At 44.1% G+C, this 27,714-nt stretch overlaps 1 protein-coding gene across 1 annotated transcript in view; it reads right to left on the bottom strand.

Annotated features, from left to right (window-relative positions):
- The window catches only part of dpep2 (dipeptidase 2), a gene marked incomplete at its 5' end in the record, with an annotated part of 32,224 nt that overhangs the window by 3,272 nt on the left and 1,238 nt on the right, over window positions 1-27,714 (bottom strand). Inside the window, 5 exons of the mRNA XM_079594029.1 lie at window positions 1,662-1,838; window positions 2,588-2,657; window positions 2,869-3,010; window positions 21,100-21,229; window positions 22,191-22,317. Of these exons, the coding sequence (XP_079450155.1) occupies window positions 1,662-1,838; window positions 2,588-2,657; window positions 2,869-3,010; window positions 21,100-21,229; window positions 22,191-22,317 (646 nt within the window). The remainder of the gene's footprint in view (window positions 1-1,661; window positions 1,839-2,587; window positions 2,658-2,868; window positions 3,011-21,099; window positions 21,230-22,190; window positions 22,318-27,714) is intronic.

Raw genomic sequence — 27,714 nt, forward strand, 5'->3', positions numbered from 1 at the left:
GAAACTGGCAATTAGTTTTTTTTTGATAACTATGTCTAAAGCCCTATTCGGACAGGACTAGCTTTCTAAATGACATTTGAGTTACAATTCTTATCACCCGATATCGGAATCCACATACCGATTCGGCGGAACATCTCTGTTTATTTCTAGATGTGTTTTCTAGTTTTCTAGATATTGAAATGAAAGCATGCGGAAGACTGGTGTGCAGTTTCTCAGGTAGGTAAAATAAAAAGGAGAATCGCTGGGATAGTACAAAATCAGCAATCACAGACACATTCGCATTCAGACAGGAACACAGACATTGCCGTTTCAGAGGGTATTCAAATTACAAAGTATGCCTGTAAAACACAAAATTATCTAACGTCCTCCAGGAAATCTAGTCCTGTCCACATAGGACTTAAAGGAGTAGTTCACTTTAAAATTAAAATTAACCCATGATTTACTCACTCTCAAGTCATCCTAGGTGTATATGACTTTCTTCTTTCAGACGAATTCAATCTGAGTTATTTAAAAAAATATCCTGGCTCTTCCAAGCTTGATAATGACAGTGAATTGCTTGAAGCTCAAAAAAAGTGAATCCATGCATCATAAACAAACTCCACACGGCTCCGGGGGGTTAATAAAGGCCTTCTGACAAAGCGATGAGTTTGTGTAAGAAAAATATTCATATTTGAAACTTTATAGATTAGAATAAATAGCCTCCGGCCAAACGAACATACATACAGATTCGACTTAAGTGTAAAGCACAACTTATGCGATTATACTCATATACATATGATATATACGCTACGGCATGACGCACTACGCTACTTCCGACGTCACAAGTTGCTTAAGTTGCGCTTTGGACGTAAGTAGGTCGTCAGGCCGGAAGCTAGAATTTTAAATAAATAAGCATATTTTTCTTACACAAGCTTATTACTTTGCTTCAAAATGCCTTTATTAACTCCCCGGAGCCATGTGGAGTTATTTTATAATGGATAGATTAACTTTTTTGAGCTTCAAACTGTAGGTTGCTAGCCTGGGAAAACCCAGACCCTCTCAGTTGTAACTGAGTAAGGGTCTGGCAAAGCTCCATAGACAATTCATTTCCACAGGGGCGTCACCAACGGACGTCGGAAAGATCTAAAACCAATCAGAGCGATGAATGACATGACGTATGCAGAGCGACGGAGAAACATCTCGAGACTCTCAGCAATTCTCTGTTTGTGTTAACGAAAATGACCATTTTAAATCGCTTGAAACAGACGCGATAGCTGATTCGAACGAGTGATGTTGTGATGTTCCACGGCGGCATCCATCTCTGTAATGTACAAAATCTGCGTCACCGTCTCTGCTCTGTCGTCATCGTGTAAAACGTTTCTGATTGGTGCCGCGATTTCGGCGGATTGGAAATGGGTTTCAATGGGCTCTTTGCCAGACCCACTTGCAGAGCAAATCTAAATTTGCCGGAAGTGGTCTGGGTTTTCCCAGGCTAGTAGGTTGCAATTCACTGCCATTATCAAGCTTTGAAGAGCAAGGGTATTTTTGTAATATAACTCAGATTGTATTCGTCAGAAAGAAGAAAGTAATATACACCTAGGATGGCTTGAGTGCGAGTAAATCATGGGCTAATTTTAAAGTGAACTACTCCTTTAATGTAGCAAACCAAACAACAGTCTCACCAGACGCAGTAGTAGGTCGTCGGGTACATTGCGAGTATTGTTACAGATAGTATAGGCTGACGAGTGGCTGAAAATAACTGGAGCGGTAGAATGGTTTAACACTGCTCTGGCTGTCTCCCAGGAGCTATGAGACAGATCAACCAGCATTCCCAACCGGTTCATCTCTTTCACCACTGCCTGGGGTGAGCAGGTAAAGATAGACATTAGGAAATGGTTAAATTCATTAATTACTAATGCAAAGCAGTTAGTTCTGATCCATTAAGTTCAATTCAAGCCAGGGTAGTTAGGGTAAATTTGTATGATGTACATCAAACATAATCAGTGCCAAAGTGAATTCCACTGCAAAATATGTACTGATAATTGTTGTTACACTTCAAGAACAAGTATGCATCATAATTATGAAAACAGTAGATTTAGATTTTGAAGAGCATGCTGAAGTTTTTCTAATGTACTTGATTCATATCACATAATAGGTCAATTGTCCACAACAACTTGTTGTTTAGTCTTTCATATCTCCTAGGTAAATAAAATAAGCAATTCTAGAACACATATGCTCACAATATTTTTTAAGAACAATGAACTACTGTACAAACAGGATATAAAAATCATGATCATGAATATTTTCTCCAAGATCTAAGGCATTGTTTAGCAAAAAATGAAAAGAAAAAAAGTCTTTGACCTTCTAGTATTTTTTTGTCTCTAGTCTTTGGGTTCAAAAAGAGGACACAATAAAGGGATTTCCAAATATAGAAGTCAAAAGAGGCCTTTAATACAGGGTCATATTCCCCACTAAATACTGTAACTTTCTATTTTCTATCTAACTTTCAACTGTAACAATCTCAAATTAAACTTATATATAATATATAAAGTTATATTTATATTCATATTGATTCATTCACTTATATCCATCAGTATGAAAACCTTACCTTGCCAAATTCTGTCAAGCTGTTGTTCTTCCGCTGGTAAAATCGGTAAAAACTAGATGAGCTCTCAGCCCTACAAGAGACATTATAGAATGTTGAATAATTGAACTATATGAAACAGACCAAAAATAAAAATAAATTAAATAAAATTCTGGGACAGTATGTCTGCCAATATGCATGTGTTACATTTGTGTTCCTCTCTCAATTCACTATTAATAAATTTGTTTTTATGACTGTACACATCATTATTGTTATTGTGTTGTACATGTATGGTGAGTATTTACCATGGCGTGTTGCAGGTGTGTGTGAGGGCCATGGATCTTACTCCAAGCTGGTAGAACATGCGTAGTGCTGGTAAACTGCTGTCGATGGAGTGGCCTCCCTCCACACTGATGAGACATGTGATTTTTGTACTATTCCTCATTCCTTAAAACATACACACAAGAAAGTCCATTGTAAAATGAGGTTTAACAGATTATGTGCTGCGATCATGGATGAGTACAGCTATAGCTGTTGCTAAACCAAGCACTTGCCATTTAGCTTAAGTCATCTGATGCTGTTCAGTCTTCCAAAAACTGTCCATTATTGGTGATTAGGTCCATTATCATGTTATCATGGTCTTAACAACATCTATTAATCCATACGGCTTGTTAATACAGTACTAGTTTTGGTGTGTGTGACCCAAGTATTTCCTACATTGTGGAGAACAAAAGTCCTCACAAGGATAGTAAAACCCGAAATTATTGACATTGTGGGGACAAAATTTCAGTCCCCATTCCCCATGAGGAAAACTGTTTACAGACCGTACTAAAAATGTATTTATTTTAAGTTTGTTGAGTATAAAAATCATATGGATAAAACAAGTTTTCATAAAAACAAAAACAAAACGTGTGTGTGTGTCTTGAATTGATGGTTGTTTGAAAGGTAAACATCAGAGTCCATTTTTGTTACAGTATATTTTGACTATATTCAAACATTAAGAATGAGTTGCTATTTACTCCTCAATTTAACCCCATCGTGTATAAACATTAAGTATATACATTTTCTAAAAAGTACTACACGTATTTCACACAGAACTCTTGCAGACACTTCTATATACTACCGTTCAAAAGTTTAGAGTCAGTAGAAATTAATTCTTTTATCCAGAAATTATGCATTGACTTGTTCAAAGGTGACAATAAATCATTTTTTTTAATTGAGTAATTCCTACTGAAAATTCAGCTTTGCCATCAAAGGAATAAATTACATTTTAAAATATATTTAAATACAAAAAACAGTTGTTTAAACTTGTAGACCTTATGCCTCGGACTCTTGGTCCGTATGAATTAGCTCAAATGATCTATAGGGAATTTTAATAACTAATCATGAATATGATTAATATTCTGCATATTACTTTACATTAAATTATCGAAATTGAAAATGTCTAGATTATACGAATATATGAATAATTGATCACAACGTCTTATAATTCCTCATTCAGATATCAATAATCTTATTTAATTTCGATTATGAGATAACCTTTAAGGGAAATTCATGTAATGATCAAATAGGTGTTTGTCCTGCAAAAACCATCAAAGATCACCCATCAACCTCTCAGTAAAGCTATCTCCTTATAACCTCCAAGAAACATTAATTTTCTGGCCGTGAACATTAATTTTCCTGTGTTTATAAAATTAAAACTAGTAAATAATAAGAGCTCTGGCAGCTCTTGGATCTTTTAGTCTCATTGACGTTTGTGGTTTTACGAGCGTTTTTTCACAGACACAGTCTTGAATATATTGTTTTAATAAATGCAAACTACAGAATATAACGGATTACACATATTGATTATACACCGATTATATCTATGTACATAATTTACAGTAAACAATACAAGACACGAATAGCGGATGAGAGAGATAAAGAGAGAGAGAGAGATTATTCTGCTTTAAGCTGGTGCTCTTTAGCAGTAGTAACGCACACCTCGCACGCGCGGGGAGCGATTTACAGAGGTTTTTGGTCGTGCGTTTGAGAGAGAGAATAAGAGGGAGAGAATGAGATCGAGGGCCGGGGCGCGCTCGATTTGAATGCGGAACAGAGAGAGAGGGAGCGAGGGAGAGAGTGCTCTGGGGCCCGCGCTCGATTTGATTGCGGGACAGAGAGAGAGAGATAAAGAGAGGATGAGAGAGAGAGAGAAAATGGTCACGTGTGACCATAGAACAGCAAACATCACAGACCATTGAGAGAGCCATCAATCGAAACACCTTAAAACATTAAAACCCGTTAGAGTTTGATATACTTGCAAAAGGTTCGTTTGTGTGCACGAGCTGTGTCCAGCCTGCACGTGTTCTCGGAGCAGAGTGCGCGCGCTCGTGCTGAGGCGCGCGTGCTTGTTGCCAGAGCAAGCTGTTCGCGGGAGTTTGAAGAAGGCGCCTCTTTGGAAGGGAAGTTGCTGAAGGAATTCAGGCTTCGTTCGTTTGACTCGTAGGTGGAAACGAACACAGTGGAATTTGAAAATTAAACAAAAGACTGAGATAAAGCAAATAAAAGGAGGGAACTCCTGAAGGAGTTCAGGTCCGAAGATTTCACATGATGAGCAGACGAAGGCAGGACGCGAGAGCAAGAGAGCAGAAGGGAGAGCGTTTGGGTTTTAAGGAATGTATGGGTAACGCCGCCTTCTGGTGGATTGTCCAATCACCTTCAGTGATTCAAGAGCGGGAGAATGTTCCTTTGTCCGCTGGGAACATCCCTCTTGCTCGGATTACCAAAGCGTTTGACTTAAAACGGCCCCAGAAATATGAAATGTGTAAAACAATGTACGTTACTGCATTCTGCTATCGGAATTCGACTCCGTTAGATTTAGAGAATTACAAAGATACGAAACACATCATATTAACATTAATAGGAATACAAAGGTATATTATTATGCATTAGTATAGACATTTAAAGTTCGATTAATGTTACACTAGGACATATATATGCTTTCCTATGGTTTATAAACACATCTTAACACAAAAGGGGATATATTTATTACATTTAAGAGTGACTATGGTCACAGTCCTTTCCTCTGTCTGAGGTGGGGGTGTCACATTACATGTCTCTGTGTGTGTGTGTGTGTGTGTGTGTGTTGGAATGTTGGGGGCTGGGTTCTACGGGGAGCCACCAAAATGTCTTGTCTTTTCAGACCATTTAATGAAGTATTCTAGAGAATCACAATTTATTAATTTGAATACGCATCTGTCATTTTCAATGTTGCTACATATTCCCCCTTTTTGTTCGATTAAGTCAGGGGATGGACTTCATCGAACAACAACTTAGCACAATGGATGACAGGTGGTTTCAAGGCTGTTGGCTCAGCTCACATGGGGTTGAGGTGGTCGATGGTGTGGGGTTCTGTAAGAAACCGCCGACGCGGCTTTGTGAGCTTGGCTGTGGATGTTCACATCTCGTTGAGTCTGGCACAGGGTGAAGGCCAAGACGAGTGTCGGTGCGTGGTCGGTGACCTTGGAAAGATCCAACAGTAGCAGCTGCGGTCCAGGTTTGGACACAGGTGAGGTATTCAGGCTTGGCGGTTGCCCATGCTTGGAGGGCTGTGTTGCCAGGAGCAATGTTCGTGAGTTAGGACCCCCTTTTCTCAAACCAGAGATCTCCTTCTGGATCTAAGGTGACGTTGTAGTTCTTAAAGGATGGGAGTTCCAGTGCTGTCTGGTACTCTTTGCTCGGAAGATGGTACCATGACAGGTTACCAAGGTGTGAGATGGCACCTGTCGGTACTTGAGTCGGCATACTCTGGCTGAGCAGGTTGACACGGCTGGTTGTATCATGCTGTTCGTGAGTGACAGTGGCTGTGTGCGCAGGTGTGTTAGCCAGCCATCGTTCACCTACAATCTTTGCTTGTGTTTCTGTGACTTGTGTGCGAGGCTTAGCTTCAGCAGGGCAGCGTGTGTGGCTGACCAGAGGTTGCAACTCGCAGGTTCCTTCAGTGTTGTCTCTGGGGAAAGGCTTGCTAGGGCAGAGATAGTGAATGTCTTTGGTCAAGGTGCACCTGTGCAGGTTTGGGGCCGGGTACAGCAGGGTGTCGCTGTCGTGGTAGGCCACCACGTCTGGAGTGCATATCTTGAACTGGGTCCTGCTTTTCCAGGACCCGATGTTAACAATGTCTTTGAGCCTGTAGGCTCGGTTTGACTCGATGATGGGTAGGTTTAGGAGAAAACCCACTTCTCTCTGCTCGGGGTTGACGTGAAGTGGGGTGGCGCAACCCAGAGAGTAAGCAAGGTGTGTTTGTAGAGGGTCAGCTGGCGTGGTGATGCTGGAAGCCAGCACAGTTCGCACAAGGCTTAAGAGTTTCAGGTACGGTGGGATTGCACCTGTGGCTAGGCTGTCAGTGGAGGAGCTAACCTCCCACAGCATGTCTGTCGTTAGTGCTGTAAACAGCGGAGTCTGGGCAAAGTCTTTCTGGAAGATATTAAACAGCGGTTTCATTGAGTTCACAGTCTGGTTCGCTGCGTTGACACTGGACATACCAATGTTAAAAAGAGTTCTGGCGGCAGCTACGGCTCCGAGCAACGCTCCCAGGAACCGTTTGGAGCGGTGGTTGGTGCTTAGGAGTCCTGATTGTGTACCAGTCACTTCCTCAAGTTGGTTGAGCATGTGTTCGACCTTGGCCTTGGCATGCGAGAGGGAGTCCTCTGTCCGTTGGGCACTTGCCCAGGTGTATGGGGCTGCGGTGCTGGGGTGGTGTGCTCTGTAGACCGGGCGGGACTGGATGAGTCGACCATACAATGGCTGAGTGTAGGTTCCGCAGTCGGTAATCAGAAGTCTCAGTTGTTCTCTCGGTGGCAGCTGTCCTCTGGATGGCTGACAGCACAGCATGACGACCCACAGCAGCAACCTGGTACAGATGACAGAGAGAGAGAGAGAGAAAGGGAAGGAAGAGGCAAACGAGGGTTGTATTTGGTTGGACAGGGCAGTTCTTTTGCTTTGTGGGTGGCAGCTAGGTTTAGCTCGCCTTGGCCCATGTTTTGTCACATCTTTCTGCCAGCCTGTCGCTTGCTTCAATGTCTCGTCAGTGACTCTGGTGCTGTGTTGTGCCGCACATGATGCATCATAGATAAACATTGGCATGATCCCCCTTTTGCAACTGTTCACCACAAGCTTTTGCGCTGTGATGTCAACAGGTGCAGAACCCGTAATGTTGTCTGCATGCAGCGTGTGCATGTCATGCAGCGGTTTGAGGCACTGGCTGTCAGTGAGTTTAGACGGCGTGCAAGGGTGGCAGGAGGGGTATAAGTGGTGGCAACGCAAAGTCTTTGTTGTGGTGTCAGAAGCCCGCATGTCCGCTATGTTGGGTGTTGCAGACAGCGGAGCCCGCGTAAGCGGCACAGGGTTAGGCAGTGTAGCCTGTAAAAGTCTTATGCAGTGTGTAGTCGTTGCAACTGTGAGGGCGGGTGGGTGGGTCGGGTGTGACCACCGCTTTCCGTTTAGTGCGCCAGGCTTGGCGCGGGCATGAGTTTGGTCATGTGGCTGCAGGTCAGTCTTGACCTTGGCGCAGCATTTGTTAAAGTCTTTTGTGAGCTGAGAGGTGCAGGGTAGCGAACTTGAAACTTGACCTGTTGCTAAGTCTGTGTCGTTGTGACTGGCTGTGGGAGTTCCCATGAACTGTGTGACCTGACAGTCTGGCTCTGTGGAAAGTCTCGTGACCTCTGTGATCTGACAGTCTGGCTCGGGTGGCCTGTGTGACTGGATGGGGAGAGGTTCTGGCACTTGAGCCCAAAGAGTTCGCCTTTTGAAGTCCAGTAAGGGCTCGAAACGATCCAGCAGGTCTTTGCCAATGATGAGTGGATGAGTGTTCATTGGTGAAACGTACACAGGGTGAGTCAGCGACATAAAACCTATTGACAGGTGGATTAGAGTTAGCTGTTCAAGCCGGATGCTATTTTGGCTGTATGAATGCACATTTAGTCCCCAAGTGTGAGATTCAAGAGTTCGATTCTGTCTCTTAGCTTCGACTTTGAGTCTTTTGAAAAGTTGAGATGAGATCACAGTGAGGTCTGCTCCTGTGTCTATCAAGGCTTCAAGTTTCACTTCCTTCTCCAAAGTGCAGGCTAGGTAGGGTTTCCTGGCCACCCCCCTTTCAAGAAGGATTCCCAGAAACTGTGGCACCGGGGCTGTTGTTGTCAGCCGGAGTGAATGGTAGGTGTTGTCAGTTTGTGATGCAACAATGAGTGAGTGAGTGGAGCTGCTATTTGGTGATGTAACAGCCAGGTTCATGGGTTGCGATTTGATAACAATGTCTGGTGGGTTGTCCCCGGGAGGGACGTGTGGCTTGCTGCGGGGGCAGCTAGCCGGAACAGCACTTCCTGGGACTTTGTGATGTTGGTCCCAGGTGTGATGTGTTGTGCTGTTTCGTGTGGGGTGTACAGCTGTCAGCTGTGGTACTAGAGTGGAGCTGTCAGTGTGTGATGTGACAGCTAGCTCTGTAGTCTGTGGGGGACGAGCAGTGTTCGTGGTGCTTGGCTCAGGCAGATGGCAGTCAGACAGGGTGTTGGTTTCAGTTCTTATGCTTAGACATAAGATGTCTGGTTCGTCCTTGTCTCTCTTGCGATGTTTCTTGTGAAGAAACTCTTTCAGCATCCTCACGATCTCTGCTGTCTCCGACGTGGCTGCGCTGTGTTTTCCTGGTGTGTGATAAGACTTGGGCTTACCAGTAGCATGTCGAGAGGGGTTCCAGGGCCGGCCTTCTGGGCTTGGAGTTCTGGACGGCGGGTAATGCGGGTCCCAGAATCTTTTAGGGCGCTCGCTCCGATGCTTTGGATGAGCACCGTCACGGTTGTGCTGCCCTCTGCTGGCTTGGAACGGTCTTGACTCTCTGTTGAAAGATCTGTGACTGTGGTGCTGTTGGGCGCCCTCTAGAGTCAGCTCTGAACAGTGCTCAGAGACAGAGTAGGTTGTGGGGTCTTTTACAGTCTTTTTAGAATTAGTCATTTGCTTGGTGTAAGCTTTGTGGACCAAGTCACGTAGCTGTTGGGTGGACATGCTACGTGGACAGGCCAGAACGCCTAAGTGATGACTCACTGTGGGATGCAGATTTCGGAGGAACAGCGTCCTGAAGTTGACATCTTCTTCCATACTGGGCTCGTTTCGTGCTCCGAAGTAGGCGTGTCGGAGTCGGCCGTAGTAGGTCTGTGGGTGTTCAGGTTGGGCCTGTTTGATGTCCATGGCGGCGATGAACCCTTGTTCTGATTCTGGATCAGAGAATTCACGGATCAAAGCTTGTCGCAGCTGCTGGTAGTCCCTTTTGACAGTCTCTGGTTGACGGTCTAGGAAGCTGCGCACGTCACGGCTAGACGTAATTCTGAGCAGGTAAAACTTGTCCCAAGCTGTCACGTTGGCGACAGTTTGCAGGTGAAAGTCAATGTCTTGAAGGTAAGCATGTGCATCATGGCCTCCTGCAAGGTTTGGAGTGAACGTGGGGATGTTTCTGGCCAACTTGTCAAAGTCTGTGGGGGGAGAGCTGTGGCTGGGGGCCCAATCCGTCTGGAGGGGATTCTGACCCGTTTCAGCTCCGCCCCCGTCAGCTTTGGGAGCCGTGCCGCGATTAGCGGTGAGTGTTCTCTGTGAGGGCCCCCCCCTTTCTGCTGACAGGGGTTTTTGTTGGCTGGCTGGTGATGTCTGGAACAATGGGCTTTCGCCCCCCTTTTCAGCCCTGGGTTGTTGGCTGAAAGGTGCGTACCAGCTGGTCAGGGGAAACTTTGTGGTGTGTGTTTCCCCTACCCGGTCACTATTAAGTCTGTAAGAATGTCTCAGTTCTCTGTGAACAATGTCAAGTTCGTCTCTGAGATCATGTCTCTGCAGAGTAAGCTCATGGATTTCAGCTCTGGCCACCTGTAAGTGTTTTTCACAGGCTGTGGCTTTAGCGTTTTTGTCTCTTAGTTCAGTCTTTGCTCTCTCGAGGAGAGTGTCACTTTGTTGGAGTCTTTCGTCGAGTTCTTTACAGGTTTCATTCTCCGACTGTTCTCTTTGGTCTGTGTCGAGGCGAAGATCTTGCAGGGCCTTTCGAAGTCTTTCTACTTCTTTCTGTAGCTCTGGATCTGTGTCGTTCTCTTTCACGGTCTGGAGAAGAAGCTGGTCAAGATGACTTTGGGTGTGGGCCTGGTTCCTCCGGGCCTCCTCTGCTTGAAGCTTTAGCGCTGCTGCTTCCTGCTCCAGGTTGATGTGGCTCTTTTCGCTGAGCCGTGCCTGGGCGACGAGTTTGTGTGCGAGGCTTCCGACGATCTTGGCCCAGTCCTTGTAGCTGTAGCTCTGTGTCGGATCGTGGGTCATCAGTTTGACCAGGTCGGTGTCCAGCTGTTCTTGGCTCCGGGGCTCTGTGTCAGCGGCGTCTCCGGGCAGGAAGTCGGTCGTCATGGCTCTCAACCACAACTCGAGTTCGTCCCACTGGGCAGCCATACTGGACGGCCGTGACCTTGGCACACTGTAGGCGAGAGAGAACACAGAACACACACACAAAGAGACCAATGCAAGTTCGTTTTAAGGTTAACGAGCTATGATCATACGGTTATGCCGTTGATGAGAATTTTGGGGCTAACTGATGCCAACAGTTAGACCGTTCACGGAGCCAATTAACTTGGGTCGTCTGAGGACCTGCACTAGGGGTTGTGACGAGCAGTAGCCTGGCGGGTCACGTGGTGGCCCCGGCTGCTGGTGGTCACTCCACTACTTAGTTTCCTTGATGGCTCTCTCAGGTTACTGTTTCTAGGTGAAATGAAAGAAACAAATCACAACAGAACAAAGGATAGGACAGATCAAAGTGAAATAAAATCAAACAATAGTAACACGGTATGTGTCAGAGAGAATAAGGAGGCCTAAGCCTATTACCACTGCCAGAGTTTACGATAGGGCCTACAGGTGAGTGGGGGCTATCGGGGTTGAAAACCTAGGAAGATGGTGAGGCTTGGAGAAAAGGATAGGGGCCAAACACTTAAATGACCGGGGAATATCTAATATTCTGTGGCTTATACTAAGTGTATGGGTTTTACCTTATTTAGTCTGCCTGGAGTGAAATGAGGTCACTCAGGTGGGGGCCAGCGGCGCGGTCAACCTTCTCGACGGTCCCAAACACTCGAACGCAGTGGACCCGGGCCCTCTGTTACTCTGTGTACCACGGTGCGACCTTCTCAAAACAACTTGCGACCTTAAACACAACCTGGCAACGCCAAGGTGTCAACTGCCAGACAGCACGACAAAAATGGGGTTTTCACCGGAACCCGGGCCCCTGCAGCAGGCCCTGGTTCAGGTAATTGTCCCGAAATTGCCTTGTGTGTCAGCTGGCGTGGTTGACCTTACCCTTGGAGTGCCAAATTGCTGATGTAGCAGTTGCGTGCCGCCCCAATGGTAAGAGACAGAAGAGTCCGAGACTCACGCACGGCCGGTGTCGGTCGTGACGGCCAGGTGACCCCGCTCGCTGGAAACCAACCAGAGATGACTGTCAAATCACCACAGCGCCCTAGGGAGAACTACACATAAACACACAAAAAGGGGTAAACAGGTGAAAGTTAAAGTCAATTAAGGCTTTCTTGTTTAAACCAAGTTTAGTAATTATGTATGTAGAAATAAAGGCAAAGGCTTTGAAATAATGGTAAAACAAAAAGGGAATTATGATAATGTTGGTGATTATCAGAATAACCTAACCTAAAAGAGAGATAAGAAAATTAGGAATAAAAAAAAAATTGTAATAATTTTTTTTTTGGAAAAAAAAAAAAAAAAAAAAAAATTAATAATAAAATAAAATAATGGAAAGACAGGATGACCCCAGAAGAAGAGACAGGCCGCAGTAGTGGGTTTGTCCCACAAGGGGGCGTATCTCTTTTCAGTGGTCAACCTGGTTGGACAGACAAACTCATTCAAATTAAATTCAAACTAGCTTGAATTCAAATCTAAATAAGCCTGTGCAGAAATGTAAACATCAGAGTGATATTTTATAATAATCCAGATGACGTTAAAGCATCAGTAATTACTATGAAATAATCAGAAGGGAAAGATGAAATAAGTACACACTTCAAAAGAGTGAAAGGAGGAAAAGAGTGGCACCGACTTAGTATCCACAAGGCCACGTGGTGGCGCTGTTTCCTTCTAGTGGATGACAGTGGCTGACAGCCACACAATTTAAATCCCAAAATTTAAATCTGGTTTACCTCGAATTTAGATAAGCGTGTAAGGGGATTGAGAGATCAGAATGATATTGTACAATAATTAAGATGCATTAAAGTATCAGTAATTATTATAAAATAATCAGACGAGAAAACAGAAATAAAGCAATTCACACAGAATTGGAAACAGAAAAACGAGTTGAATGAACCGCTTTAGCGGGAGGCGGCCACTAGGTGGCGGACTTCCCTCTAACTGGGCTCTCAATGGCTGGGCTGGGATTTAATTTAAGTTTTAATTCAACTCTTGTTTGAACCAAACTCAAAGTAAATGTACCAGTCACAAGCAGGAAAATTGTCTAACACAAAATAATATTCGCACGAGCAAAGCTGGAAATGCCAATAATTATTGAGAATTTAGACATAAGCTAATTCACTATTCATCATAGAACACTTGAATTTAGCAGTACGAGAGCATTATCTGAAACGGCCACGAGATGGCGTAGTTGCGCACATGCAGGCTGACGTCAATGGGAGGCGGTGCTCACGCAGGGTGACGTTGTTGGGGCGCGTATTTTGAGACTTGAACACCTAGAAGGACCTCTGGTGTTTAGTCCGCGGAATTACAACCAATTTTAAATGTGACTCTAAAGAGCTCAGAGCGTTCAGCTCAGTCACGTGCTGATTTTCTGCAATAAAATCACAAAGGAAACAAGATCTCTACAGATCTTCGGGTGCTATACTGCACAAGAGAGAACGTGTCAGGACTTCTTCACTGCACTTTATTACTCAAATGTGGAAAACAGGAATTATCATCTGTTGTTGGGTTCCCGTAAACATTTAACCACAATAGCACTTATGATTTAAAAATGTCTTAGGTTTACAAAATGGGTAGCTAATCCAATTTTCGACCAGGAGTTATCGTTATTTTAACGATCTAATATTATTATTAGGCCTATTTATCGAAACGGAGGAGACTCGCTCTGTTCCAATCTACCGCGTGAACAAAGAAACTCGTTTGATTTCAAGCGGGCTAAAGCAATATTAATTACAGGCTGAACAGAGATTCTTTTCTCTAGGACATTTACCGGTATTGTCACTTCCAGCGTCTGTTAATATGCTTGGGCTGAGCTGGCTTCTGCGCCAGTCAGTTCTTCAGTGAGCGCGCGTGGGTTCGCATTTGGGCGCGCGCGTTTCCTCACTGAACCGCGTGGACTCTCGCTGGAGCGCGCGCGTGGGTAACACAATATTCAGAATGTACGGAATGTACAGAGATTCTGTTCTCTTTACCGAAACAATATTAATATAATACATCGAAGTTTATTTTAGCAATTAACAGGGGCTGAAAATGTTAAACATATCTAGCAGGGTCAATTTGCTTTGACTGAGATCGGCTTCGTGCCTTCTAACAGTCCTTCGGTGAGCGCGCGTGGTTTTTGCCTTACTAGGGCGCGCTTGTTTCCTCAATGGGAGCGCGTGGGCTCTCGCGTCTCGCTGGAGCGCGCGCATTACATTAATACACAATATAGACGAAACTGATTTGCTCGTAAAACACAAAGTTTGAGATTGCCCGCATTCTCCACCAAACTATGTAGACCTTATGCCTCGGACTCTTGGTCCGTATGAATTAGCTCAAATGATCTATAGGGAATTTTAATAACTAATCATGAATATGATTAATATTCTGCATATTACTTTACATTAAATTATCGAAATTGAAAATGTCTAGATTATACGAATATATGAATAATTGATCACAACGTCTTATAATTCCTCATTCAGATATCAATAATCTTATTTAATTTCGATTATGAGATAACCTTTAAGGGAAATTCATGTAATGATCAAATAGGTGTTTGTCCTGCAAAAACCATCAAAGATCACCCATCAACCTCTCAGTAAAGCTATCTCCTTATAACCTCCAAGAAACATTAATTTTCTGGCCGTGAACATTAATTTTCCTGTGTTTATAAAATTAAAACTAGTAAATAATAAGAGCTCTGGCAGCTCTTGGATCTTTTAGTCTCATTGACGTTTGTGGTTTTACGAGCGTTTTTTCACAGACACAGTCTTGAATATATTGTTTTAATAAATGCAAACTACAGAATATAACGGATTACACATATTGATTATACACCGATTATATCTATGTACATAATTTACAGTAAACAATACAAGACACGAATAGCGGATGAGAGAGATAAAGAGAGAGAGAGAGATTATTCTGCTTTAAGCTGGTGCTCTTTAGCAGTAGTAACGCACACCTCGCACGCGCGGGGAGCGATTTACAGAGGTTTTTGGTCGTGCGTTTGAGAGAGAGAATAAGAGGGAGAGAATGAGATCGAGGGCCGGGGCGCGCTCGATTTGAATGCGGAACAGAGAGAGAGGGAGCGAGGGAGAGAGTGCTCTGGGGCCCGCGCTCGATTTGATTGCGGGACAGAGAGAGAGAGATAAAGAGAGGATGAGAGAGAGAGAGAAAATGGTCACGTGTGACCATAGAACAGCAAACATCACAGACCATTGAGAGAGCCATCAATCGAAACACCTTAAAACATTAAAACCCGTTAGAGTTTGATATACTTGCAAAAGGTTCGTTTGTGTGCACGAGCTGTGTCCAGCCTGCACGTGTTCTCGGAGCAGAGTGCGCGCGCTCGTGCTGAGGCGCGCGTGCTTGTTGCCAGAGCAAGCTGTTCGCGGGAGTTTGAAGAAGGCGCCTCTTTGGAAGGGAAGTTGCTGAAGGAATTCAGGCTTCGTTCGTTTGACTCGTAGGTGGAAACGAACACAGTGGAATTTGAAAATTAAACAAAAGACTGAGATAAAGCAAATAAAAGGAGGGAACTCCTGAAGGAGTTCAGGTCCGAAGATTTCACATGATGAGCAGACGAAGGCAGGACGCGAGAGCAAGAGAGCAGAAGGGAGAGCGTTTGGGTTTTAAGGAATGTATGGGTAACGCCGCCTTCTGGTGGATTGTCCAATCACCTTCAGTGATTCAAGAGCGGGAGAATGTTCCTTTGTCCGCTGGGAACATCCCTCTTGCTCGGATTACCAAAGCGTTTGACTTAAAACGGCCCCAGAAATATGAAATGTGTAAAACAATGTACGTTACTGCATTCTGCTATCGGAATTCGACTCCGTTAGATTTAGAGAATTACAAAGATACGAAACACATCATATTAACATTAATAGGAATACAAAGGTATATTATTATGCATTAGTATAGACATTTAAAGTTCGATTAATGTTACACTAGGACATATATATGCTTTCCTATGGTTTATAAACACATCTTAACACAAAAGGGGATATATTTATTACATTTAAGAGTGACTATGGTCACAGTCCTTTCCTCTGTCTGAGGTGGGGGTGTCACATTACATGTCTCTGTGTGTGTGTGTGTGTGTGTGTGTGTGTTGGAATGTTGGGGGCTGGGTTCTACGGGGAGCCACCAAAATGTCTTGTCTTTTCAGACCATTTAATGAAGTATTCTAGAGAATCACAATTTATTAATTTGAATACGCATCTGTCATTTTCAATGTTGCTACAAACTGTAATAATATTTCCTAATATTACTGTTTTTACTGCATTTGATCAAATTAATGCAGCCTTTGAGAGCATAAGAGACTTATTTAAAAAAAAATAGTTTTAATATTTTACCGACCACAAACCTTTGACCACTAGTGTATGTGAAATGCAGTCCAGATGTTATACAGTGTTACATATGACATGCATTGGTCCAATCATGTTGAGTGAGGATATCCTCAGGCAGGTAGCTGTGAGATTACATAGAGTCTCTTCTCATTTCACTTACAATGCAAGTATAGGAAAGATTGTTAATTGAATGTGCCGGAGATAATTTGCAACATCCTCTCCGGACTTCCGTTGTCTTTTGTAACAATGAAGGGACTTTTATCTCATTAAGATTCTATTTTTAGAGTTTCCCTGGAGAGACTATCTATGTGCAAAAGGCATAGTTCACCCAAGTCCAATTCTGAGAGGGAAAAAGACTTTATATCTCAAAATTCTGAGTTTGTAACTCCCAATTGTTATAGTCAGAATTGTGAGATATAAACTACTCGGTTACTATCGTAACCTCAGTTCCATGAGAGAGGGAAGACTATTGCGTAGCTATATGCAGTTGGGAAACTCCTTTTTCTCGATTTACTGAAGCTTAAACACATTTGCAGCTGCACAGCTAGCACATTGAGCGTCTGGCTCGCTCATAGGCTGTGCTGTAGCAACTGCACATCCAATGGCGCGGGCGCCTCTGACGTGCGACCAATGAGCTAGCCCTACGTCATTACATGTCAGTGCCCTCCAAGGGGGCGTGGCCTTAGCCTATAATAGTCCCCCGAATTCTTCATTATAGCAGGTTTGACGACTGAAGCGACAACTCTCCAGGATACTATAGTGCGGCCGGCTACGCAATACTCGTTCACTCTCTCAGGCCCCATCACTACTGCGTTTTCGTTTAGAAACGGAGACCTTTTGCTACGTTTGCACCTCCCGTCCAGACTACAACGGCAAAAACGTAGACCTAAAACGGAGAAGTTTAAAAACGTTCCGACCCCGTTTTGCGTTTTGAATCTCCGGAGGGCGTTTTAGTGAAGACGGTCAAAACGGAGGACTTTACAAACGATGACGCAGAGGCTCACGCTCGGTTCTATGATTGGGTGTCATCAGTCATGGCGTATCCTTCCCTGATTCGTAAGACACCCATCACATGACCCGTCCCCGGGAAGAAAACATACAAAATCAGCCTGGACTACGTAACGTTAGTGACTGCAACATGGATAACGATTTACAAGCGTTACTGATGTTGATGTCTTTGCTAGCAGCTGTTGTGCAAGTAAATTCTGCATTTTACAATGCTATAACTGCCTACATGTGCCCGTTTACACCGGCACGCGCATGCCCAGTGTTGGTGAATGGGCACGTGATCCGCGTTTTCAGTCGTTTTAATGTGGACGGAGATTAATTCTAATACGCAGCTAAAACGCTGGTGTGGACGGAGATGCCAGTGCCAACAGGAGAGCAGTCTTTAGCGAGAGAGGTTTAAGATCAACCGACTGGAGCGGTTCAAAGGGCGGACCCTTCAGAGCCCCCAGGACCGTGGAGAGGTCCCAAAGAGGCACAGAAGGAGGTCTGGAGGGGTTAAACCTGCTAGCACCTTTTAGAAACCGTACCACCAGGTCATTTCTTCCTATTGATTGGCCAGCCACCAGAGCATGATGCGCTGCAATAGCTGCCACTTTAAGCGTGAACGGGGAACGGCCTGTGTCCAACAGCTCCTGCAGGAAGGAGAGCACCACAGATACCTCACATGACTCTGGGTCAAAAAGATTTTTCGAGCACCAGCTGGAAAAACCCGACCACTTCAAAGCATAAAGGCGCCGAGTAGACGGGGCCCTGGCTTCAGAGATAGTGCTTAAGACCTTCTCAGGACGGTCCCTTGGTACCCGTTTAGGGGCCATACCTGTTTGATGACTTGTGGAATCATCGAGACAGAGGGAAACGCATAAAGGGGGCGGTTGGGCCAGGGATGGGCCAGCGCGTCCCTGCTCTTTGAGAAGAACACTGTCCAATGGGTGTTGGTTCTCGAGGCAAAAAGGTAGATTTCGGCCTCTCCGAACACACTCCATATCAGACTGACCGTCTGTGAGTTCAGGGACCACTCGCCTAGGGAAGTGTTGCCCCGTGAGAGCATATCTGCACCTAGATTCTGAATGCCCGGGATATGCGTTGCTCTCAGAGAGCTCAGATTGGTCTGTGCCCATAAGAGGAGGTTAGACCTGCAGGTTGCCTGACCTGAGGCCGCCTTGGCGATTTATGTAGGCCACCACTGACATGTTGTCCGTACAGACTAAGACGTGGTGACCTTTTAGATTTGACAGAAATGCTTTCAGGGCCAAACCAACTGCTTTAATTTCCAGACAGTTGATATGTAAGCTCTGCTCCATGCTCGACCAGAGGCCGGAGGCAGGCTTGCCCTTGTGCAGTGCCCCCCAACCCAGGCTGGAACAACAGTGAATCACCATGATGCGCAGGCTGCCTGACTGCCATGCATGGGTTGGCACACAGCATTTTAGCCAGTGCTGCAGCGGGCGCATGCGCAGTAATCCCACACGGAGTACTGACGATGCTGCTGCCATGAGACCGAGAAGTTTCTGAAATTTCTTTAGGGGCTGCTACCGCCTGCACCGAGTCTAAAACTGTGCCCAGAAAGACCACGCTCTGGCTGGGGGTCAGTTTGCTCTTGGTAACACTGATTGTGAGACCCAGGCATTCCAAATGGCCGAGAATCAAATCTCTGTGAGCTAGTAGCTCGGTTCTCGACTGTGCCAGCACCAGCCAGTCGTCGAGATAATTCAGCACGCGCACTCCCTGATGTCTCAGGGGAGAAAGTGCTGCATCCATACACTTCGTGAATGTACGTGGTGCCAGTGACAGGCCGAACGTTAGAACGGTGTATTGATAAGCTTGACCCTCGAAGCTTGACTCTTCGAGGGGCAGCAACGACTCATAGCCCTTTTCCACCACGCCGTCCACAGAGGAGAGCGTTGCGGAAACTGAAGATCCCACACGTGCTGAATAAGGTGCGCCTTGGTCAGCTCCTCGTGCACCTCTGGAAAAAATGGCGGTGGCTTGTGATGAGGGGCCTGCTGGCGCCCCGAGAGAAACCAGCCATCCAGCCGACTTCGAGGAGGTTTCTTGGGCGAGGCCCATTCGAGCTCGAGGTCCGCGACGGCCTTGGTCAGGATCTGAAGCAATTCAGCGTCGGAGTTGGCCCTGGTAGCGGACACGGCTAGCACAAGACGTGACGGGGTCGAGAGAGCCCGGCCTGTCCTCCTCAGACGTAGCGATAGAGAGGCTGTCGTCGTCCTCGACGGATCCGCCGAAAGAGACGAGGCCCGCCACGTGGGTGGGGGGTGGGGGCAGGTCTCCCACGAACAGGACCGGTGAAGGTGTTTGCTCTGGAGAAAGTGTAGCACGTGGGGACGTGTCCGGCGTGCGTTCACTGACATCCATGCTCTCAGGCTGCGTTTGTCTGCGGCATTTCTTCTTCCTCGGCTGAAGTAGTGCCGGAAAGGGAAGCGCGGCGTCGCCGTCTCATGAGAGAGCTAGCCGTGTTCACAGCACAGAGATGGGCATGCTCTCGCAGGCCACACATCCGCCCGTAGAGAGTGCGTTCTCTGCGTGGTTGATTCCCAGGCATGAAACGCAGCTCGCGTGTTTGTCTGCCTCGTGCAACGAGGCATTTGGAACAACGCCTCGCACACTCAAACACAGGAATAGAAAGGATATAGCTTCGTCACCGGATAGCCACAGGTGAGACGGCGTCAGGAGAAGACGGCTGAGAAGGCGTAGTCTGCTGAAATGATGCTCGCTCAGGCTGAAGGGCTTGTTCAACGGCGAAGCTCAGTAAAACAGACGTGAAGTTGTCGGTGAAGAGTAAAATCTGCTATAAAGGCGAATTCAAGGGAATTCTATTATAGGCTAAGGCCACACCCCCTTGGAGGGCTTGGAGGAGCCCTCGCCATTGGATGTGCAATTGCTGCATCACAGCCTACGAGCGAGCCAGACGCTCAATGTGCTAGCTGTGCAGCTGCAAATGCGTTTTACATATAAGCTTCAGTAAATTGAAGATAAGGAGTTTCCCCATTGCGTATAGCTACGCAATACGAAGTGACCGTTCGAAAGGGAACTTGTAATTCTGACAAATGACCGGTTTGTAGTGTACTTGTAGTTTACTTCATATCACGCATTTCTGACTTTATAACTCGCAACTGTGCGTTTATATCACAATACTGAGGGGGAAAAAGTCAGAATTGCGAGAAAAAAAGTCAAAATTGTGAGATAAAAAGTCTGTGATTACTTTAAAAAAAAAAAAAAAATCAGTATCGGAAACCAGCTTCAATGGCAAACCACTGCATGGGAAAAATACATTTCTCAAATTACCTTTTTATTCCACGTAATAATAAAAAAATGAGGGTGATTAAATTACATTTATGGGTAAACTATCCCTTTAAGCAACAAACTACAAGAAGATACATGACATAAAGATATGGTGATGCCTGTGTTCAATGGCCACAGATACTTTTTACTTTTTTTATTGATTATTCTGCAATAAATGGAGAAGACATGTCAAAACTAGAATATCAGTCATATGAAGACAAGACTGTGTCAAATAGTTTTCTACCAGCTGTAGATCTCCCTCAAAAAGTTTTTTTTTTTTAGATGGCATACCAATCTATAAACATTAATATTACAGTAAGCATTTCTAATAAAATATTACTTAAATTATCTAAACTGTTTAGTATAAAGTTAAAAACTTCAGAATGTTCAGTCACAGCAAAGTGAAAATGTTTTTTGTCAGGTGGAGGGTGGTAGTACCTTCAGCTGTAGTGACCAGTTCCAGCTCTGGGTTTTCAGTACATACACGACGAATTACATCAATCTGTTCCAAGGTCAGTCTGACAGCATCCTTATCCTGAGCCGTGCACAACACGTACGCTGCAAAAACCTGACAAATATCAAGGACTTATTTTTCTGGAACAAAGTTACAAAAAAAGGCAATCTGGACTGTTCGAGGAATCATTTATTTTAAGGATGAGTAGTTTTTCAAACACTTTTTTGAACAATTAGTGGTTCAGTGAAAATAAAAACATATTAAAGAAATTGTACAGTCTCCGCTTATTAAAAACAGCTGTTTTTTGTGATGTAGAAAGAATCAGAACTTTTGCTCCCTTAATATAAAAATAACAACATCTGGAATGCCAATGATAACCAAAGTGGCACATTTCAGTGTAAAACAAAACAAAAAACACCTTGGAATAACTACCTGCATAACACACCCCTGAACAAATACTTAGTTGAAGCACCCTTTGACTATTACAGGACTTATAGGTGTCTATCAGCTTGGCTCATTTTGACTTTGAAATATTTTTGTACTCTTCTTTGCAAAAATGTTCCAGATCTGCTAAATTGCGAGGGCATCTCCTGTGCACAGCCCTCTCCAGGTCCCCCCCAGAGATTCTATAGGACTCAGGTCTGGGCTCTGATTGGGGCATTCCAAAACATTAATAATACTTTACTGAAGCCATTCTTTTGTTGATTTAGATGTGTTTCAGAGGAGAGTGGAGTTTTAAAACAATATAATGTTCATTCGTGTGAGGGGAACTAAATTCTATGTGTAAGGAGTTGTTCAATAACAAATGATTTAGTATACAGTTAGTGTGAAATTCTACAAACCTACTGTACTAATTATATATTTCTTATGAAACTGTACAATTTAAAAGCTGTGTGTGAATTTGGGGAGTTTGTGGTAGAACAACTTTAAGCATCAGGCCTAGCACTTAATCTGTGTCTATAACAAGGCAGTACACACAAATATAGGTTTGTGACTTTAAATTTACAAATTGTGGGCAGCAAATCTAAGTACAGGATATTTAAAGATATAAATTAAAGTCGGGATCAGAAATTACCTGCCCTCCAACATGACCAGCAGTGAGCCGACTGATATCTGTAGCCACATGAGGAATGTTGTGCATATTGATCAGGTTCAGTTTGTTGTTATAAATTATTCTTAGACGTAGTGCAAGGTCATTGTGTCTGAGTAAAGAGAAAGAGAAGCAGTGTGAAATCAAAAGACATCACAGCACCATTTTAATAGCAAGGGGTGTACTTATTTGTTTGATAAATACAACACTCTCTGTGGTGAAGTAATTTGCCATTCAGGGGCATTACCAGGCCCATTTTGGGAGGGCTTTAGCCTCCCTAAATTTCCAACGATAAAAAAATTGCTATTAACTCCATAATCTGTACACTAATTTGTAATCTCCTCAGCCCCCTTTAAACTAATATGCAAAAAGACTGTTCCCTTTCAGTCGTTCATATTCGCCGTAGTCAACGTTCGACTGAATGCGATCACGCTTGGGGAGCCTGTCATCTTAGAATACTGTTAAAACGAGCCAATTCACATTGGCATGCTAGATTCTCACACTCCGCCCCGCGGCACGGGTATAAATGCAGAAGTGGATGCACGCACCAGTTGTCTTTTGCTTCAGAGCTGATCGGTCTTCATGTCGATGTCTCTAAAGAGAGTTGTTATATTACAACGAGGAAGGAAGTTACAGAAAGTCTCTCTCGGTGCTGATGGTTCTACAGCGCGAGTGCAGCGGTGGTCAAGAGCTTTCTGAGCTCTCAACAGCTGTTTTAACAGCATCACATTTCTGTTTGTGTTTGTTTGTCTGATGGCCGGTTGAGGGCGAAGAGAGTGAATGCTTCACTGGTACAGGCTGCACCATCCCTGTCAGTGTTGCCGCGATCATTCCCCTGTGTGCTTCTGCACTGGTGAGAGTTTTCAAATCCTGAAAGAGCAACACAGGTGCGTTTGAGTCTTTTTCAAGATGTCATTCCAACCGTGCATTTCTGGATGCGGTCGTTCCCTGACCCCTTCTGACAGTCACAATTGTTGCATCACGTGTTTGGGCTTACAGCACGCTGAATAAGCTTTTTGTGGATGGCTCATGTTCCCATTGCGGGAAATATGACGGTCTCGGTGTTAAGATCAAGACTAAGATCGAGACGAGCCTTCGTTCGTGAAGGTGGAGTCCCCATTAACATGCCCCACCCTTTTGTTGCCGTGTGGGATGGGTGATCAGAGATTAGTGATGAAATACCCTCCCGGTAACCATTCCCTGTGGGCTCCTCACTCCTCCAGCTGGTGGAGTCCCCCGTTGAGCATGCTGGTCCCTCTGTAATGGACCGACCAGATGTTTCATTCGGGGTCCCTCCAGAGAACAGAATGCTGATTGCAGCATCGGAGGGTAAGCTGAGCTATGGAGATGACGACTCGGCTGCGTTATAACCTCTTTTGTGGAGTGTAACGTTTCCAGAGCCAGATCCACAGTCTGTCAGCTCGAGTGGAATCCTCCACCGTGTCCCGCTCAGTCTCGGTTGGATGATTGGTTTCTCAGGGCGGGCTGCGGCCGGTTCTCAGCCTGCCGCCCCAGTGCCTTTCTTCCCCGAAGTGCATGGAGAACTTACTGGGTCGTGGACAGCACCTTTTACTGCCAGAAACTGCCTGGAAAGCTCCTCCCCCCTCACTACCCTTGCAAAGAGGAGGTGGCTTTGCCCGTAAGAGCAAAGCTCGGAGGAGCGGTGAAGGGTTACAAGGCGATCCCTCCAGTGGAGTGGTCTGTCGCGGCACACCTGTGTCTGCACCTCAACCTTTGGCCATTTGCTGTGGGCATCAAGAACTAAAAACATATGGTCTTCCAATGGCCCTGCAAAATCAATATGGACTCTCACCCACGGTTCCTCGGGCCATTGCCAGGGGTGTAACGGGGCATTTCTCAGCTTTTGACATGCACTGCACATTTTTGCTTTTTCTTCAATCTCAGAGTCGACACCTGACCACAAAAGGTAGCTACGGGCAATCGCTTTCCTCCGAACAACTCCACAGTGTACAGAATTAAGTTCCTCCAGTACTCGTTGTCTCAATGCACTGGTGGTGGAATAATGACCCTTGAGCCCCACAGTAGACATCCAGATTCAACTGTAAGCTCATTTCTCCTGTTCACATAAGGCCTTAGGAACGAAGACATTTCTCCCACTTTCCCTCTGAGCACGGGATCCAAAAACTTGGACATCACTGGGTCAATACATGTGTGCTTTTTTACCTGAGCTGCCATTACAGGGGAATTGTCTACCTCTTTGAAGTATAAAATTCCTGCCTTTGCTGGTTCTGGATGTGTAGTGGGCAATGACAGTCGGGTCCCGTCAGTATTAGCATGATGTTCCAATCTTCTGTACTTGATATCATACTGATACTGATTGTCCAACTTTAGCTGGACAATAACTTTATTCTAGAGCTGATGTTAAGCCAAAACAATCTCTGTTACTTAAATGTGCTATTATCACTGAAAAGCTGCGTTGAAACAATCTGTATTGTTAACCCTTTAGAACCTGAATCTAAAATAGGTGTTTTTCACATATTTAGATTTTTTGACTGTAAAATTCTAAAACAATGTGCCATCTTTGTGTGCAAGGTGTCATCTTTTTCAGAAAAAGATTAACTTTCAAACAATGCAAACAGGAACGAAAGAAACTGACACTTTAAAGTTGAAAAATGAACTATAATACATATACAAGTCTTTTTTGTGACATTGGGTTGCAGTTTTCATTTAGGACACTTTTTTTCATATACGCAAGGGCCCAACGCTGCATTCTTGCGGCAGCAAGTGAAGGAATACCTGAATATGGGCCAAAGATGGAGGCGAGAGGTCTGTGATCAGTTAGGAGAGTAAATCTTCTAACAAACAAGAATAAAAAATAAAAAAATCAAGTTTGTGATGCAAAAGCGTTGGGTTTTTCCTCACCCGATGGCATTATGTGTGACACCACAGCCCACACTTGTCCTTCCTGATTTACAGTCCGAAACTTTGCAGTCCCTGCAAGGTGGCTTCTAGGTTACTCAAATGCTATGTCTCATCCTTTCCGGTGATAAGCAAATCATCAAGGTAACACTGCACCCCGGTCAGCTCACTGAGAATCTAGTCCATTGCTCTTTGGAACAGTGCCGGCGCCGAGGTAATCCCAAAGGGAAGCCGCTGATATTAGTACATCCCCTTATGGGAAGAAGTAGTTCTTGTGAGTTCGGGTCCATGTGCATTTGCAAGTATGCCTGGCACAAGTCAATTTTACTGAACTGTTGGCCCCCGAGCGAGACCAGAAAAAGATACTCAATACGAGGCAGGGGATACTGCTCTGGGGTCAGAACCGGATTCACTGTCATCTTAAAATCTCCACATAGTCGCAGGGACCCGTCTTTTTTTATGACTGGCACAACTGGCATGGCCCACTCACTGTGTGTACTGGTCGCAGAACTCCAGCCTTTACTAGTCTCTCAAATTCAGCTTCAACCTTGGGTTCAATTGCGTAGGCCAACAGTCTGGCTTTTAAACACTTTAGTTGACTGTCTGGTTTTACCGTCAGTTTTACTGCAATGTCCTACATACTTCCTAGTTCGTCACTGAACATCCAAATACTTATTTAGAATCCCTTGGAGTTGTGTGTTTTCACTGTCCAGATGGATTTCTTGCCAATCCAACTTAATCCTCTCCAGCCAAATCCTTTCTAGCAAAGCTGCGTGATTGCCTTCAATAATGTACAGTGGTGGTTTTCTTTTTTGCATATTTAGTTCAACTGTCACCTCGATTACTCCTTTAACAGGAACTTTCTCACCTGTGTAGGTCTTTAGTGAAATGTTTGATGGCTGAGGTGTGAGATGTGGCAGCTTTTCTTTGAAAGTTGTCACTGACAACAGTCCACCTGCATCTGTACTGTTTTCCCATCTAGAAGAGGAGTCACCCAAAAGCCCTTTTCATCTCCTGAAACAGATAAAACACACAAGGCATCCTCTTCCTCATATCCAGAATCACTCTGTGTGTGCCAGGCATTTTTCCATTTGGTTCACATGCTTTTGTTTAAATTTCTGGTATTTTTTCTTTTTTTGGTCCAGCATTTTTGATTGGTTGTCTTTTTGTTTTTTCAGGCACGTTCAATGTGGCCTTTATTGCCACAATTTCTACAGTTCATGTCCTTGCACCAACAATCTTCAGGCTGGTGCCCCACTTTTCCACAGCGATAACATGGTTTATCCGAATCAGCATACACTTTGTGCACATATGGGCCTCTTTTGCGGCCATTTCCATTGATGTGCTTATCTCTATGGCCTTCTGTAAAGTTAAGTTACTTGCAGTTATTTCTTGTATTTTCAAGATAAATGCACGAGAGGCATGAGTAAGCGTAAACCAGTGCTTCCCATTTTATTTCAATGAATGATACACTCAAACTCTATAGTGTTTACGTAGAACAATCACGTAACATAGGAGGGTATAAGGAAACACAGAAACGTCTATTTGCATTTCGTAAATACACCACACACTGTAATTCCAATTTTAGAATGTTCTCTGATATAAAGTCCCTTTTACTTCCTTTAAGAAAATGTCAAAACCTTTGAACACAAAGGCTTTGAAAACATATACAGTAATCATCCTTGAGTCTGTTGTAAGGAACCTTTAATTTTTCATGATGACAAAATGTTATATTGTGTTGATTCATTCTTCCAACCACTTGTGATGATGCCCATAGCTTACGCATGTGCATGACGTCACCGTTTTCACACTCGCAGTTTTTTTATTTAAATTTACACAGAGATAAGCCCGATAAGATCGTTTTCAAAAGGTTGCATTTCCAGGCCACCAAAACCCTGTTGACGTGTAAATGAACAGCCAAAAAAGATAAAAAGCCTTCAGTTTTTAGTCTACATGAATGAAAATGAGAAATGTAGATCTTCTTTTTAGTTGATTATACTGCACAAATGTAGTTAAAATAGTGTTTAAAACTACATGGGGTTTTAGAAGATTTTACCTTTTTCACCCGATGCCTTTGCACCTCTGCATTTTAACGGATTGAGTAAATGAAAGAGAAACATTATGTGGAGTTATTTTGTTCTACTAAATAATGACCCAGCAGCTGATTGTGACATACATTTATTAGCATTAGAGTAAAGGCATTTGAATTATAGATTCATGTGCTGTTATTTATTTTTTATAAATAGAAAACAAAAAGGGAATGATTTAATATGGGACAGATTATATTGCCAATCTAGACTAGAACATTAAATAAGGGTTGTCTTCTTAATAAATATAAATGAATAGCCTAGGCTAGCTGGTTATTTACAAAAAAAAAAAAAAAATGTAAATGAAATCAATATCGACTTGATAGGTAGCACAGAACCTACTGTATTGTTAATGTCTACCCTACAAACAGTATATATATACACAGCCTATACACACACATATATATTTTTTATCATACACTCAATGGGGGCTGAGCCCCCCTAATTTTGAAATCCTAGAATCACCCCTGCCATTCAGAATTCTCAGTTATATATATCAGATATGTTTAAAGTGCAGATTAAAAATACAAGTGAGTGAAAAA

This window comes from Phoxinus phoxinus (assembly GCF_949152265.1).
Source record: "Phoxinus phoxinus genome assembly, chromosome: 2".
Lineage (NCBI taxonomy): Eukaryota > Metazoa > Chordata > Actinopteri > Cypriniformes > Leuciscidae > Phoxinus > Phoxinus phoxinus.